General features: G+C 41.4%; 1 protein-coding gene across 1 annotated transcript; it reads right to left on the bottom strand.

Annotated features, from left to right (window-relative positions):
- Nucleotides 1-5,136: 5,136 nt before the first annotated feature.
- Nucleotides 5,137-7,439, bottom strand: LOC100869713 (uncharacterized). Its single transcript, XM_003694552.4, has one exon. It carries the CDS (start codon nt 7,035-7,037, stop codon nt 5,754-5,756), a length of 1,284 nt encoding a protein of 427 aa, XP_003694600.1. The 5' UTR covers nt 7,038-7,439; the 3' UTR covers nt 5,137-5,753.
- Between the last annotated feature and the right edge of the window lie 10,249 nt (nt 7,440-17,688).

Genomic DNA, 17,688 nt, shown 5'->3' with positions numbered 1-17,688 from the left:
AGTATTCTCCATGCTCCAAACTTCTTATTCGAAAAAAAATCTTCCAACAATTCGAGAACGATTCGAAGAATGGATTAAAAATTTCGTTCATAACCTCGAAACTCGAGATAATTTATATTAGTTTTTATCTTGGTGAAAACTTAACAAGAAACAAACAAGTATTCTCTATGCTCCAAACTTCTTATTCAAAAATCTTTGAATTCGAGAACGATTCGAAGAATGGATTAGAAATTTCGTTCATAACCTCGAAACTCGAGATAATTTATATTAGCTTTTATCTTAGTGAAAACTTTGCAAGCAAACGAACAAGTAATCTCCATGCTTCATCCTCCAAGCTTCTTATTCAAAAATCGTTGAATTCGAGAACGATTCGAAGAATGGATTAGAAATTTCATAATTCCATAACCTCGAAACTGGAGATAATTTTGATAATCGGAAGAGGACGATCGAATCCCGTGAAATCTGATTCGAAGCGAATTCCTCGAACGACGCGTTGGCGACGCGTGACACACAGCGGCCAATTAGCCGAGTCATCGATCTCTCGCGTTTCGCGGCGGGCGGAAGTCCGGTTGATTTTCGTGACGCGGCCGACAACCGGCGTACATAAGCGGTATCTACCTACGTGTAGAATGTTGACGTGGCATTTTGATTGCGGTCAATTTCGAGCAAGATTCAAGGATAGGATATCAAGTGCCCTTACGCGATGACGTAAGGCCGCGTACCTATGTAAGTAGCCGTGCTCGTACCGTCGCAAGATGACTCGGTTAATTTATTTAAAGAGGGGAGGAGAAGAAGAAGAAGATGCCCGGCCGCTAACAGTCCCATATTCCTCGCCACCTCCGCATAGTTGGTAGCAATTACGTGCTCGCGATTGCCTCGTCTGGAGCGAACCAGTTTGCGGGCTTTCAGTCGCGTCGTCTTCACTCTCGGAGACGCCCACTTTCCACCCACCCTTTTCTTCTATTTTTCATCCTATTCTTCAGCCGATCGAAACCCGCGATTCACCACTTGGACGCGTAGATCGCGCGAACAAAATCGAGAGAAGAACGTCGGTCGAGGAACGGAGAAACATTGAAAGAACGTTGGTCGAGGAGGTTGTGGAGCTGGGCGACATGGAAGGAATAAACCGCAAATCGGCCACCATCGCGCTCACGGAGCATCCCTATAGGCTAAAAATTCGCCCCTTTCATCCCCTCGTTGGCCTAGGGGGATAGCTCACCCCTGCAGGAAGAGGAAACCTTCTGCTCGAAAGCAAAACCAGTCCCACTATTCTGTTTCTCTCCGTGAACGCGCGTCTCTTACGGTGCAGAGAGAGAGAGAGAGAGAGAGGGAGAGAGGGTGGTCGAGAAGAACTGGAAGCAGCAACAATCCCCGCAACAATCCCCGCAACCGTGTACATGTGTACGCACCTATGGATGAAAATAATGTAACACGGTACCATTGAAATCTATTGACGCGCCACCCCAAATGCGTCGCACATGTGTGATGCGCCCATTCTATTTATACCAATTTCGCCCCGAGAGAAGATTACCACGGGTGTCTGTTCCTGACTCTTGTGAGAACGCAAAATGGCGATGTCAAAATAACCGTGGGCAATTTTGAAACCGAGTACCTTTCCACGAGTAGCTACGAGTCCCTGTGTATATATATATATATATACAAACGCTCGCTATTTTCGCCAAATTTTCCATACGATAAAAATATAATCGATATTTTTCGAAAGAAGAATCGGGACGAAATGAAAAATATCGCGTAACGAATCGAATTTTTGAATTAGCTTCAGCTGAATATATATTGGAAGCAGAAAAGTGGATAATTTGACAATTGGCGAGCGTGGAATCATTTGTTTCGCGTTCTCGTGCGATGCGAAGGCAATTCGCATGGATTGGTTACGGAATGCGAATACATATCTTTTTATCGGGCAAATAACGCGACAATCATGCGACGTATTAGCGAAATGGTATTACAAGGGCTCCGAAAGGCATCACGGCAACCCTAGTCGCTCGACTCTGCAACTAACGCTGACGACATCGACAATAATGTAATAGCGCAAAGTAATTCAGCGAGTTACCGACTACTTACTAAAATGCCAGGAACACTTATGATCTTTACGCGTTTTGCACACCCTGCACTCTCTCTTACGTCTCATACGTATAAATAGATATTACGCGATATAACCGAAATTTAAACTTCCCTCCCCGCCCCCCGCCCTCCCCAGTCTTACCTTCCCATCTATGCATCTCCATTCTTTTCCTTTATTTCTTTCCCCTGTTCGATCGACCAGTAAGTAATCAGAAAGTGAAAGAAGCAGAGATACAATTTTTGTTAAATTTGTCACGTTTGAACCTAGTTCGCGATAACTCTTCTTTTCTTCTTTTACAGTAATAACTCTTTGTAATTATTTCAATGGAAAGAAAAACATTCCGTTCCGTCAAAATTGGTAGTCTCGCGTGCAATGTGACACGTTCTAATTTGAAACCGTGGATTCGTAAGAATAAAATAAAATGAAATAAAAGATATGGGTAAACGGAGAGGATGAGTGATAAAATCATCTGGAAGCTAGAATCGAAACGAAACGATCGGAGGTAAAAAAGGAGAAACTATTGTGCATTTCTCGATAGAGAGGAATGTCTATTGTATACACGGAGAAGTAATACGCGCATAGAGTACTCGCCACTTGGAGCAATTGACCAAGCAAGTGTTTATCGTCCCCTTCAACTACGTGATGCTATGCAACATTCGTTTAATCTTGCTTTATATATGTCGCTGGCAACTGTCGTTATCGGTTCACTGATAACGCGCAATACCAGCGTGTAATAAACGCTAATACATTCGTAGATAGATAATTATCCGTAGAATTTCTGATCTGACGACGGTCTACGTGGATAAATCGATTGCTCGGACGTTAAGAACGGTTAAGAACTTCAAAATTGCCGCCATAAATTTAATGCAATTTAATACAAACGTTTGCGATTTATAGATTATGAATTTTTTTTTCAACAATTATTCTTCTCAACGATCGTAAAAGTTGTTACAACTTGTTAACGAGTATGAGCATGAAAGAAATATATTTTTCTTTTTTTGTTGGAACGGGCTGTAACAAAATAATAAATAAATTTTCTTAATTGATAAATCTCGTATGGAAATCAATCTTTCTCTCTCTCTTTCGTCGACGATGCGAACGAAAAGAATTTTTGAACAACGATACCTTTGCAATATGCAATACGATAATGTTATTGATTGTTGCTTTTTCTTTTTTTTTTTTTTTTTTTTTACGAATAGCAATGACTCGCGGAGACACAAAAGTCAACGTTCATTTTAATAAAATACAACTAAAAATAGACGTAATACTTATAAATGTAAATAAAATTGTTTCAGTTTAAAGATTATTTGCCTTTTTTTTCTTTTTTTAATCTTTCTCCTTTTTTTCCTTACGCGATAAAATATGATAATTATTTTAAAATACCGTATCCTAAGAGTTCTTCTATCCATCCATCTTTTCCATCCTCGCTTAATAATCGCGTAAAAAAATAACTTTTGCCCTCTAAATCCTAACTAAAATTTCAAAGAAATATTTCCAACAAGAAAAATCCTTCGACCTTTCTTTTCCATTTCCTTGTTTTTCTTCGTCGAACGAGCACTTCGTTTCGGCCTACGTAATTTTTACAGGACGATCTCGAAACGAGGATCGAAGAATGGAAAGAACGCGAAACGCGCAGAGGACGGCGGGGGTCACAATCTCATCTACCAATATATATATATATATATATAAATACGAATCCTAATCGGTCGGCTGTCTCTTTCTCGGCCCTTCAAACGTTTAAACCCCCGTTCGACGTACGCGAGCACACACGCTATTATCTTATTTACGCCTCATTGTCTCAATGTATATCATAGCGATATCCAGCGAGCGCAGCGTCACGGAGCAACAACACGTTCCAACAAATCGGTGTCCACGTGAAAGTAGCTCCAACGAATAGCAGCGCCCCCCTGCGTGCGATCTAATCCTAGTCTCGTTGGAATTATTTCACGAGGAGAGGAGTACAATTGAAAGAAGCTTGGAATAGAAAAACTTTCCTTCTTTCGGTTGGGAAGAGAAGAAAAGAGGGAAGAGAAAAGGAAAAGGAAGAGGAATCGAACAGCATCGACGCAATGTTCGATGGGAGACGAATGAGGGACCGAAACCGAAGGACGAGGATATTCGTGAAGGACGATGGACGATATGGTTTATGGTTATATGGAAGCTGTAAAGCAATTTCCTATTTCGTTGCCTCGACCTCGCCTCACCATTCCATTATCCATTGACTTTGCTCCAACGAAACTTTTATTCCAACCTATGTTTTGACAACCGTTGGGTTCTGCCTGTTATTTTTACGATCCCTCGCAGATGGATTTTCCATGGTCCATCCCGATTTCGTGAAATTTATCCTAACCTAATATTCGCGTTTTTATTCCGCGATTAGTGATTGTCGAAAAGATCGTTCGAATTAATTGCGATATAAGAAAGAATTTTACGAAGGAAGTAATTCTTTTTTTTTTCTTTACCTGGATTTTCAGAGTTCAAGAATGATTTTTCGAATCGTTAGAAAATCTGTGAAAGTCGATTAACGTTTTCGAAAAAATTTGACGATAACGAAGAAGAAGAAGAAGAAGAAGAAGAAGAAGAAGAAGAAGAAGTAGAAGTAGAATTCGAGGCTAAGGTAATCGCAATGTTGATCAGACAAATTTTTTTAAAAAAGTTTTGAACATTTATTTTGGCGATCATACGTTCACGATCCTCGGGTGTATACATATGTACATATATCGTGTCTATATCTTACGAATAACAATTATCATCTATGTACATGATATAACAAATTCGACGAATCTCGAAAAATCAGGAAATTAATTCGATTCTCCTTTCGATTTTTAAAATCGAATATAATACTTATAATACATTTCGATTGAAATTCGATCGAGAGCGACAAGAGATCATCTAAACGAATTATTTAATTATTTACAATATTATATTACTCTTTTATCATTTAACATGATCACAAATCGCGCGGCCAGGATAGCGATCACGCATCAAGCAGAATCGCCGACCTGTGTTTTCGAATATTCGTAGGCGAATATTTACTTATTTATTTAATTCGATTCTAATTCGATTCTTTAAACTCTAATATTTACAGATATCGATACAAGAAAGAAATTAAAATAAAAGTACATACACTGCACACGCATTAACCGGGATCGAGAAGATAAACGTATCCGATATCCTTGGATCAATTTGAATGAAACGCCGGTCCGGAATCGGATCGAAAATGAGAAATCAGCTTTCTCTCTCTCTCTCTCTCTCTCTCTCTCTCTCTCTCTCTCTCTCTCCTCGAACTTTACCACTCTTTTCTCGCGCATTTCAATTGTCCCACGAGAGCAACAGTCCGATAAACCATTCGTTTCGAATATCACCTTGTTCGATTCTATCTATCCGTGTAGAGCACAGCGTTCGATCTCAACAGCCATCGAGAAAATTATCCTCTTGATGATAAAATGATACTCGGCCAATACGGTGTCCACAAACTCTGGCCATTCTCTCCGGCGTGGCGAATCGATCAGCCTAAATCATCGACATGGTACAACTCCGGTTTCCAACCACGAGTATCGACTTGCAACAATCAGATTCAAAGGAGGCCTGCCTCGATTGCGAATGGTCGCCGATGGCGACACGAAGTCCGGATACCTTGGCGATCTGTCGCCTAAATCGTGGACGACGTTCAGCTCTGCCTGCCGGTGAGTACGGTGATCGGTTTCAACAGCAACTGGGGAGGACTGTGCGGCAGGGACCTCGGTTGCTGCACCCCGACCGAGTTGCAAATGGTGACCGGTGGCGAATGGGGCGACATGGGTTCCGGGCTGCTTCCCGGGGACGCGGTGGCCGAGGTCGGTTGGCTCAACAGCGGTGGTTGATTCACGTGGTATCTGGCGGATTGCTGTTGGTTGTGCGCGAACACCGCCGCGGTGCTCTGGTGCTGGTGGGCAGCCAGCGACCTCAGAGTGGAGTAGAAGTCGTAGGGTGTGCCCGACACGGGGATACCGGAAGCGGCGATCCCGGCCGGATACCCGGCGGCTGTCGGTGGCTGGAGCAACCTCTCCATGGAGAACGGGCCGTGTTGAGGGGGTGCGGCGGTGGCGGGCAGTGGTTGCGGTTTGCAGGGCAAACTGGTGCTCGAACTCGTCGCAGCGCCGGGCAACAAGCTCGCCGGATAACCGGCAGGGGTGGAGTAGGCGCCGGTTGCCGGTGGATAGGCGGCGGCGGCTCGATGCAAGTAAGGGAGGGTGTAGAGGGACGCCGGCCATCCCGGTGGCGCGTACGCCGATGGGTACAATCCACCGAGGACCACGCTCCTCTTGAACGCCGCCAATCGCGACCTCGACGCGGCGGTCGTCCTCCGCCGAAGTTTGCCCGTCGTCCCACCGATGAACACGTCCTCGGAACTCGGATCCAGCATCCAATAGTTCCCTTTGCCGGGGTCGTCGTAATGGCGGGGCACTTTGACGAAACACTTGTTCAACGATAAGTTGTGTCGGATGGAATTTTGCCATCCTTGCTTGTTGTTCTCGTAATAAGGGAAATGGCGCATTATGTACTCGTAGATACCGTTCAACGTGAGTCTTTTCTCCGGGCTCTGACGAATCGCCATCATGATCAACGCGTTGTAACTATACGGTGGTTTCTCGCATTTCTTCTTGTCGTCCGACTGCCGATCCTTGGAATCCTTTTGCTCGGACGAGTTGACCGTGGTGGCCGCGTTCCTCGAGCAATCCAATGGCGGCGTCTCGGCACCGCCGTCCCCTGTCACGTCGAGATCGCTCGAATCCTCGCTCTCGTCGACGTGGCTTATCTCGGGGGATGATGGCCGGGTGACCGCCGGCGCCGGTGTACCCGCGCATGCCTCCGGCAAAATGCTGCGGATACTGAAACTGCTCTTGAGAGGAACTCGAGGTGGTGGCGAAGCTGTCACAGTTTGTTGCTCGCCCGATCCCTCCATATTCACCATTCTTTTCACCCTTCCGCTCGAAAATTCCGCTCGACACTTTCTTCCTCGGCACTCGTCGGGGGGAGGAGGGGGGGAGGGAGGGGGAGGGAAAAAAAAAAAAGAAAAAAGAAACGTTAAAACACACAAGGATCGTTCCGCTTCGAGATCTTCTCTCGTTCTTCACAGCACAGGGACAAACACGAAGCAAATGTCCCGAACGGTAAATACATCACTGTATTTAACTCGTGATCTACTCGGTACGGAAGGGGGGAAGGATTTTCTTTTTTTCTTTTCCTCTTTTTTTTCTTCTTTTAACTCTTTTTCTATACTCCTTACTCCGTTTACTCTTCTTCTCTCTCACCGGAAAAACTCTTATTCCCGATCTCCCTTTTTTTTCCCACTATACGCCGTTCCACTCGTGCGAAGCAATGCCGCATATCTGCCGTCATCCCCGCCACGCGCGGTATATATACGAGTCGGATGGCCACGCCTCCCGATCTATCGACTTGGCGCAAACAGAGGGAACGAGCCAATCGCTGTCCTCGATACGCCCCTTCCACCGACCACGTCCTCTCTCCCCACCAGGATGGTTTGCGGCCAATGTTTGACAGTAAACTGTGCAAACAGCGCGGAGTTAGGACGGGGGCAGGGATTTCGAAGGTGGCCGATGAGTAGACGAGCAGAGGACGGTGGTGGGGAGCGCAGTCGCGACTAAACTCGAACCCGCGAACCCGCGTATACAAACAAATCCAAACGCGATATCTGTTTTCTACGCCCTCGTACTGCGTACGGGTGTTCGGGCGACCAACTCTCCACGGGAACCACGTTGTTCGTCCACGCGTGAATACACACCCGAAGGGGGGTGAACGCCCTTTGTTGAAAAGCCGCCTGCCAATGCTCTTCGATCGAATATCGAATCCAACCTTCTCGAAATCGATATCCTTCTCCCGTTATTTTCCCATTTCGTACCGATCTATCTCTACGATTCCTTTTTTTTTTTCTTTTTAAAATAAATGAGTACATTTATATACGATGCGAAACTCCATTAAATAACGTGGATACAAAGATTTTCGTAAGGACGACAATGGAAATAAAAGGTGTGCTTATCTATTTGCGATCATTACGACAACAATATTGCTTTCTTGCTGATCGGTTAATCCTATTAATGTAACAATGTTGAACAATTGTCTTGGGTAATAATCGTTTATCCGATTCGGTCAACGGTCCCTTGTTAACCATGCCATAACGTGTCCCTTCGACCGTAATTTATGACGGAAAAATTAAGGATATTTAAGGATATTTAAAATGCTCGATCGAAACCTACGAGTGGAATGTTTGTTTAGGAATGTTGAATTATCGATCGGCCCTTTCTTCTTATTCTTTCATTAAATACCTCTAATTTACCTTTAATTACGCTTTTTTAGTAGAAAATTTTTTTTTAAAACCATTTACAATCCTGTTTGACGATTGAATTTTAAACATTTCTTCATCGCGTTTTCCATCCCCGAATGAATTAAAATCGCGTTTAAAAATCATCGATGCAATTTGCATTCATCAATTCATCAATTGATTCGTCTTGAATTGAGATAATGGCTACCTGCGAGCCCGATGTCCAGAGACGCGTTCAACCGTGCTGGTCGGCACTTTTGATGTATATGCCATTTCACGGGCGTAACAGCGCGTATGGTAGCTTTTGGGGCGAAGCTCGTTAATTCCGAAGAAAGGCACCGATGCCTTCTTCCCTCTTGGGAACCATGTCTTGTAGATTTTCATCTCTTGATGGGAAAAGACCACTGTTGGTGGTCTGGAAAAGATCGGGACGCACAGAATTTATCCCCCTCCCCCCCCTCTCTCTCTCCTCTCTCCTATTCCCCTCCCCCTTCGAAAAAACCTCGAGATTCTCGCGAGGTAAAAGTAAGAATGAAAAGATTTTTCAAATAAATTTTCTCTTTATTTACAAATACGCACAGTTCGTTCGTTAGAGAGTTGATAATTTTTTTTTTTTTTTATATCCAACGATAATATCTTTCAAAGTTCTATTCTTGCCTCTTCTTCTTCTTCTTTTTCTTTCTTTCTTTTTCTTTTCCGAACTATCTTCATTTCAAAGAAGGAAATCATTGTAAACTGATGGCCGACGACACGCCGGATTTCCCGAATTCGCAGAAAAAATAACGAGCTATCCGATTTTTCAAACTGTAACGAATGGAAATTTCTTCTACGATAATGGAGTAATGAACGTTCTGGGACCGAGATTTGATACGCTCGGCGAATCTGCCTCGAAATTTTCGGGTAGTAACGGCTTCGAACTCGAAACTCGTCGACATAAATTTTGAAACTCCACCGTTTGCTTAAAATTGTTTCTCGTATACTTCGATATATATATATATATATATATATATATATATATATATATATATATATATATCGTTTAAGATTAATAAATAATTTGAAAATTGTTTCGACAATGATTTGCGGAAGAGATTAGAAACGAACGAAAATAAAATTTCAAGAACAAAAACTTTAATCCATTTAAATGTCGATAATATAAAATATATATATATATACATAATTTCTAAGAAATGGATCGTTTCGACACGTTTGCGAGTAAAATTTTAGAGAAATTATTGCGCAACGTATCGTTTTCAACTTGTCAACCAAAGAACACTCGTTAACCAAAGAATGATGAAAATTATTCTCTCGGGAATTTTCGCAAATTTATTGGTTACCATTTGATCTGATCGCGAGACGTTCGTAGCCTACAGTAGGGAAATCATGAAAAGTACGAAAAGTACCGCGAAGGTGGGCGCAAGCAAGGATACGACTAAATCTATGGATCGCCATGGGGTGACGACGTTTTCACGATGGGGAGTCGAGCAGCCCGTAGCAGGGTATAAAGATATCGTAGCGAGCCGAAAAATGTTTCTTTCGGCCTCTATGGATCCCTCCTCTCGGCCACCAAACGAATCCCACCGTCCTTCTCGCCGTTGTCCCTTTTTTTCACGTTTGTCACGTGCCTTTTCCCTCGGCCTCATCTTTCGCGCAGCCAAAGTTTCTTCCTTCTCCGCCGATATCCAATTTATACACTCCACTTTCTTCCTTCGCAATTTACTATTCTAATCTAGATTGTTAGTTGTACGAGTATGAATCACAATTTTTTAATAACATCGATTCGAGTCACGACGAAGAGCGAGATAGTTCTTACTCTTACTCTTAAATTACTAATAATTTATTCCACGAATGTATATTATCCTATACGTACGTATGTAAAAACCAGGGACGCAACTTTTGCAAACTTATCCAAAATTTGAGTTCGTTTTATACACGTAAGAGAAGGAAAATAGACACGATCGATCTGGAGAGAGACGCGTGATCGAGAGTCGTGACTCTGCGCGAAATAGAAAGCAATCCGGGGACTTGGGCAGCCCGCTTTGTTGAGCAAATAGACTCGTTTGTTGGTCCTCCACCGGTTACCTGCGCGTCGCATCAGGCCCCGGTAAAGGCGGCTGCGTGACAAGGGGATGAAATAATGGGGAGCGGAGACGTGGTCGTGCGCTCCGGAAAACTGATTTCCTGGACCGTGGAGAAACGGGCCACCGGCGGGGGGGACTGGAGGACTTGGAACACGCGGAACACGCCGTTGGAAGTCGGCCGTCACGGAGCTCAGCCGGCCGATCTTCCAAATCTACGCCCCACCATTCTAATCATGACGTAATGAGCGGCCGTGCTACCCTCCATTCGCCACGGTTGCTCCTTTCGCAGCTCGATCGTTAAAAATAGGATAGCACCGAGTTTCCAGACCCGACCGTCCAGTTAACTTGAAATTTTTGCCTATGGAGGTGAGGGAAAGAGCGAGAGGAAAGATGAAATATAACACTTTGTTTCCGTTCGAACCACTCTTTCTCTTTCGATTTATTCGTGGCGAGATCTTAGATTCCTCCCTGTAATGCAATTATGATTATCTACTTAATAAGAAATTTTGTTTTGGGCATTTTTGCCTGGGCATTTTTTTGAACGATTAAATGTGTACAAATTTCGCAGGTTCTAATAAAATTCATAAATTTCAATTATTATCTTAAATTCAATGTGAACAGGAATCGAAATGGAACGGGGAGGAAATATTTTGTTCATTTCTTTGATGTCGCAGATTCTAATAAAATTCATAAACTTCAATTATTATCTTATCAAATTCAATGTGAACAGGGGTCGAAATATGGGGAGAAAATATCGTGTTCATTTTTTTGAACGATTAAATATATACAAATTTCGCAGATTCTAAATAAAATTCGTAAACTTGAATCAAATCATCACGTTAAATTCAATGTGAACAAGGGACGATTATGAGGAGGAAATATTGTGTTCACGATGTTTCGGAACCCCGGTCAGTAAGTCAAGCGGATCATCTTGGCGGGGAAACGTCGAGCTAGATGCGGCGAGAAACGAGAAGTGTCAAAAATCGATGGAAATCCGTGGATCAGTGAACTTAAGCCAAGACCGCGAGAAAAAGAATGAAAGGCGAGAGCAAGAGATAAACCAGCTAATCTTCGACCGCTTCACAGGCCGAGGTTTTACACGGAGGATCATCCACGATCTTGAGGAACGGGTTGAAGTTTTAAAAAAGAGAAACCTGAAGGAACGGTCCTTGCGGATAAACGAAATTTCTCGAAAAAGTCAAGCGGAATCTGATGTCTCGTGACAACGAGAGTGCGTTTTTAAAGAGATTTGCTCAAAGTTAAAAAGTTAAGCTATATTATATACGATGTCTCTTCGATAATCTGTATAAATCTGTATAAACCTATCATTTTCTAAATAAGAGAAGTAACAAATTGAAAGAAGATCCTTATTTTTGATAAATAGTAAAAAAAAAAAATAAACAAATAATAAAATTCTTTTCAATTATAAAAAGAATCTCCAAAATAGTAAACAGAATTATTGATATGACACGTAAATAAATGTATTGAAAGAATATATCAAATCTTTTGACAATTCCTCAATTCCAACACATAGATTTTATTCCAAAATGGACGATGCGTATTCAAAAATTGGTGAAGATTTGTTCAAGTTTTTACTAAATATTGAAAAAAAAATAATTACAATTCTATTGAATTCTAATTCTACACAGATCCATTCCAAAATGACGGAGGATGTATGGTATTCAGAGATGAATTCCAGAATTTGAATCCATTTTTGATATTGAAAAAAAAAAAAAAAATAGAATTCTATTGAATTCTAATGCATAGATCCATTCCAAAATGGCGGACGATGGCATGGTATTCAGAGATTGGTGAATTGTAGGATTTGCAAGTTTGGGCCGACCCTTAATCGGGATTAGTTGGTCCCGAATGCTGACACGGAGTCGTCCAACCGAGTTATAAAAATAATATGGCGTCGATGGGAAAGAGGAATGCGTCGAATAGAAAACAGGGGTGGTCTGTTGTCCTCGGTTACTTCGCCTCGTCTTCTAAACGCGAAGCGACGTACGCTTTTGTGAGAATTAGAGAACTTTTATATTCGTTCTCAACCCGACTCGAGCGACAGAGCTAATTCATCGAACTCTCCCGCAAACGAGCCCCTTTCTCCATTTTCAAAAGAAATCTCGTAACCCTTTTGAAACTAATCCTATTATGCGTAAAGTCAGAATTTCCTTTTTTCGTTCTTCGATAGGCCATCAGATCGTGGCGTCCCACATGCACGATGCCTGCCCCGGCTACGCGTTATTAACGTTCCAACATTTTATTTCGGTTTATCAAAACGAGCAATGCTACTATTATTGGCCACAAACAGCACAATCATTCACTCGTCTACCTTCAGTTTAGTCTGTGGGCCACACTAGACACTTAGCCTTGATGAACTTTATTGACAGACAAAGCACTTAAAACGAATCTCGTTGAGGCTATAAAACGATTGATTCTAATGCAGCCAACCGGCTTGACGAAAGAAAGCCAATATTTGCACGCACAAAAGATGGATCATAGAATGTCGTCCGACTAAGTGATTCAATTCACTCAACGTCCGGCAACTTCATATTTGAAACACGTCTAAAATCTTTCTCCTCTATAAAATGTAAAACACGGAACGTGACGACATCTTAGATAACGTTTCAATATATAGATTTTCCGGCTGACCCATTGTTATCCATCCGATTATTCCATCCATGTTGCAGATCTCGATGTTGCAGAATTTCACCAGAAGATTGCCAGGTTACTCGTTTCTCAGGTAACTTCGTAAAAGACACGCTGCTCCTCTATTGCGGTCGTTCGTCGTATATTTATAGTGGATCCTTCGTGGTTTTCGTGCGGCTGCCAGCAATACGAGCCAATCCTGGAGAATGAAGTTTACGACGGTCATATTCCACGGTTTATGGGTGGAAAAAATTTATAAGCTCGTCCCAATCAGCACCTTCCCTACTTCGCAATACCTTCGTTGGGAAACATCTACGCGTTTTCCTCGTTCCTGTGCTCGCAAAGGATATTCTCAAACATTGTATTTTCGATAAGATTATTTCGAATCGAACGAAATAAGAAGGGAGAGTCAGATATTGGAAATCGTTCATTTTTCATTTTTGGAGCTTCGTAAAGAGATAGATGTAGGAAAAAAGAAACGGCAAACATAGGTGAAGAAGAAATACGTGAAAAAGGAATTGAAGGATATGCGATATTATAGAAAATATTGCGTGTTTCTTCTACTTATAAAGCAAGAATATGAATCCCGGATCACGGTCCTCGCTATAAGGTTTCGCCTTCCACTTCGTAGAGACATCGGTAATTGGCGTTTGGTTACATCAGTAAAGGATAGTATGACACATTTTTTCCTGAATTTATGACTATGTATATTACTTCGTTTCTGACCGGTATCAATATTTATAGCGTGCCATTAATTAAGGGGTGGATCGATTTGACACGGGGATCTTTCTTACGACCAATATTACGGGGCTGATAATATTTAATAATTTTTAGATACGCAGTAGTAGTATCACAAGTATTTTCATAAGTAATATTAAAATTATTTTTTTTTTTTTTTCTTTCAGAAGTTATAATACTTCTTATCGTACTTTTTATGTAGCGTGTGAATAATTGAATAAATGAAGTAAATTTACATACGCAAATATCCATGGTGGAACATAGACGTCCAATTTTGATCAGTCACAAACTGTTAAAAAAGAATTACTGCGTCTGAATATAGAAGGATTGAATTAATCCTGTTAGCGAAATCTTATTTAGGGTATTAGTTTATTCAACGTGGTAGGATTTTATTATCCATTGATAGCAAATTTATTACGGAGAATAAAAATTTCAAATTCATCCATTCGTTGCTTAGTCGAACGTTAAAAATTTGAATCGTTGTAAAATCCAAAATAATCGTGCATTCTATCGCGCATTCGTATACCAAAAAGACCAGACAACCTCGTAATTCGATATCACATGTACGAACCGGTAGATGATATCTCAGAAGATACAGTTCTGCTTTTCTTCATATTACGAATACAATGGATCTTTGTCTGTAATCCGAGCATTTCCTTAGACACGAGTTTTGGCAAAACATTATTTGAACGAATTCGATAACCTCCCTCTACTTATTTTCTATCGAACGAAATTTCTCCGATTTCAAATTGTTTGCCAAATATTCTTTTTATTAAATCATTTAATATAAACGAACGCTCGCCTTTTCGAATTTAATGAAACGTTCGGATCTGTTGTAAGATGTGACGAGGTACAAATTAGGGCAGACGAGTTGCAAAAGTGTTCGAACGGTTGCTTTCATTAGGGAATGGCCCCGAGAGACAGATTCGAAAAGTCGAAAAGGAGGGCACGACGTCGAAAGAATACACTTTCAGAGGCGTGAATACCGAGATGATTGGATAAAGAGGGAGTCCAACGTTTTTTCTATACGATTCTCAGCTTCTGAAGTTACCGGACAAACCGCCACAATGACCCACTCTGCGAACACATTGGTATACACGCGCGTCCTGCTGCGGATTTTACGAAAAGGAAACGTGGTCGCGCGTCTTTTTAGAACGGCCGCCTCTCTTTCAATGGGGAACGAATAACATTTTGAACAGGAACAGGACGACGACCGAAAATGGAGTCGTTCGATTCTTCGACAGTCGCGCGTGTACGGAATTCCTCTCTCTCTCTCTCTCTCTCGATCCTTTGAGGGACAGGAAGTGGCCGTCAAATAAAATGTTATTAAAGATAAAGATTCACGGTTGAAACGCGATTTTCATTTTTGGTCCGTTTTTAATTTTTTTTTTATTCATTACGAGCACTGTATAAACGATATTATTTTAAGATAGCCAATTACTTATCTATCTATCGAGAATATTCGATTTTCAAGTTGAAAATCAAGATAAGTATCGAAATCTTTTTGGAATGAAGGGATACTAAGATATCCTTCGATCGAGTATCCGGTAATTTGGCACCGAATTCTTTCGAGCATCGTTTAAGTATCGATTAGCCAACGATAAATAATCGATGGTTTTTCTTACGATGGGCAAACAACCAATTAGCCAGAAAAATTGCTTCCAAATTTCTTCCAAGCTTCCCTTTCTTTCTAATTGGCCCGAGTTATTTTTAAAGAACGAATAGAACGCTCGTTACCACGCGTTCTCGAACGAATTGGACGAATTTAGGATCGCGTTACAGGACAGGTTAAAGAAATTCGGAGGACACGATGACGGTATTCCAACGATAAAAAGATGCAAGCACGGTTGTTATTAAACGGAGAGGAACGACTCTCGGATCTCCCGCGGCGGGATTCTCGGTGCTGAGTAAACATCGAGTGGACGTCTAGTTAGTTTACACTTTGTTTTCGGAGATGTTAGCAAAACACGCGATCGCCTTTGAAGCACCGCGACCCACCAGTGTAAACTCTCTCTCACTCTCTCTCCCCGTCGAGAACATTTTTTTCGAGGGCATCGCCGTGTCCCGAGCATAACACGAGATCGCCCTTCCATCACGCTCTCCTCCTCCCCCTCCCCCTCACCCCCCTGATCCGTGCGCGCGAGATTCGACAGACAAATAAGCTTCTGTTGTCGGTCCCTTCTTCTTTCTTTCTTTCTTTTTTTTTTTTTCTTTTCTTTTTTCCTTTTTATACTTTTTCAATTAAGCATACTTTTCGATCGATTTATACAACGGGCGTGAATCTTAAATAACTCTTTAAAGAAGTTATTATCGTTGGAAATAATATTTCTCACTTTTTCTCTCTTTTTCCTTCTTTCCAATCTTCTTAAGTACGGTTCAATCCAATAGTTTTGATCATAATTTTAGATTTCTTTTGAGGCTTGACCAAGACGGACCAAATAAACCTGTCTTTCCTTACAAAATACATTTCGATCGATTATATAACAGGAAACGTGTATTCGAAAAATAATTTACTTACAGGGATATTTCACAGATAGATTAATTTGTATTTATAGATCGGTTGTATAACTTGTTCTCCTTCTTTAAATTAATCAAAATCGTAAGGATGTGGCGAGGATGGAGGGAGGAGAAAAAAATATATTTTGGAAATATATGAAAATTCCCTTATACTTCGAACACTTTAAATACTTGTTTAGGAAACAAAAAACCATCGGAATTAACGATAAATGGTTTAGCAATGGATTAGCTCGTGGACCGACGTTAACCGTTCCATTTAGTTTCGTGTAAGCACACCGTTTGATCAAATAAACCAGCGTGGTCTATGGTTTATTTACACGTTGTTGCTTTAAAGTACCGTAGCGAGTAAAACGATAGTCGACGATTGTTACTTGAACCAGATTTCGTAGAACTGTGCCGAGTCGACAGACGTAAATCTTATTTAACGAGATTAGAAGCGGAGTTATACGGATGGAGCGATGCGTTCACGAGGATGATTAGTTGATTCATCCATTCATTATTCTATTACCGAGAAACATTTATATACACGGACCTTATGGACCTAACCACTACCACCGTTCTCGATCAAACTGTCAAACCATTTTCCAACCGTTTCGCGTGTCGCGCTCTCATTTTTTTCAACGTTTAACAATTTAGAAGATCTCGTATTCGCCCGTAATTGCTTAATTGATAATTACAATTAATAAATACTTTCGATGAAATAATTTTTTTAGAATATTATCTTAATATGGCAATACGATATTAATTGTTTATTTCGGTATAGAAACATCTTCTTAACTATATTTATCGATATATAATTATTGTATAATTAATAATAATGTAATTAATACATTGAATATATAAATGTAAGTTTTGTATTTAATGCGTTGGAGATTTATAATCTCGAAACACAGCGCGTGACGGAGCGTAGGATTTAAAACTAAACGAAAATACTTGGAAGTTTGGTGGAAAAAAACACGACAAAGCTCGTCCGGAAGAGGAGGGCTGGTGCGTGTCAGTTGGTAGACCGATCGGAGAGGCGAGAAGCTTCTAGGAAACTCGGGGAGAGCGCTATTGGATCGGATGAATTCTCGACAAGAAAAAAGGAAATGATCGAGGCAGGCCGCGCAACCGACCGCCACGCCGACGATAAACAAACTACTTCGAGGGGGCAGCTACTCTCGGATCTTTGAAGATCCGCCGTTGATTAATTCCAGTAGGCAAAAGTAACCCAGCCGAGTCCTCCGATACCAGCTTTGAAACACAATTAGAACGCGGATCGATCCCGATATATCGTGATTTCTTCTTCTTTTGTGTAA

This window comes from Apis florea, unplaced genomic scaffold (genome assembly GCF_048593485.1).
Source record: "Apis florea isolate Af1SG1 unplaced genomic scaffold, ASM4859348v1 contig_2293_pilon, whole genome shotgun sequence".
In the NCBI taxonomy this organism is placed as follows: domain Eukaryota; kingdom Metazoa; phylum Arthropoda; class Insecta; order Hymenoptera; family Apidae; genus Apis; species Apis florea.
The sequence above is the reverse complement of the archived record's forward strand: the minus strand, read 5'-3'. Positions and strand labels throughout refer to the sequence as shown.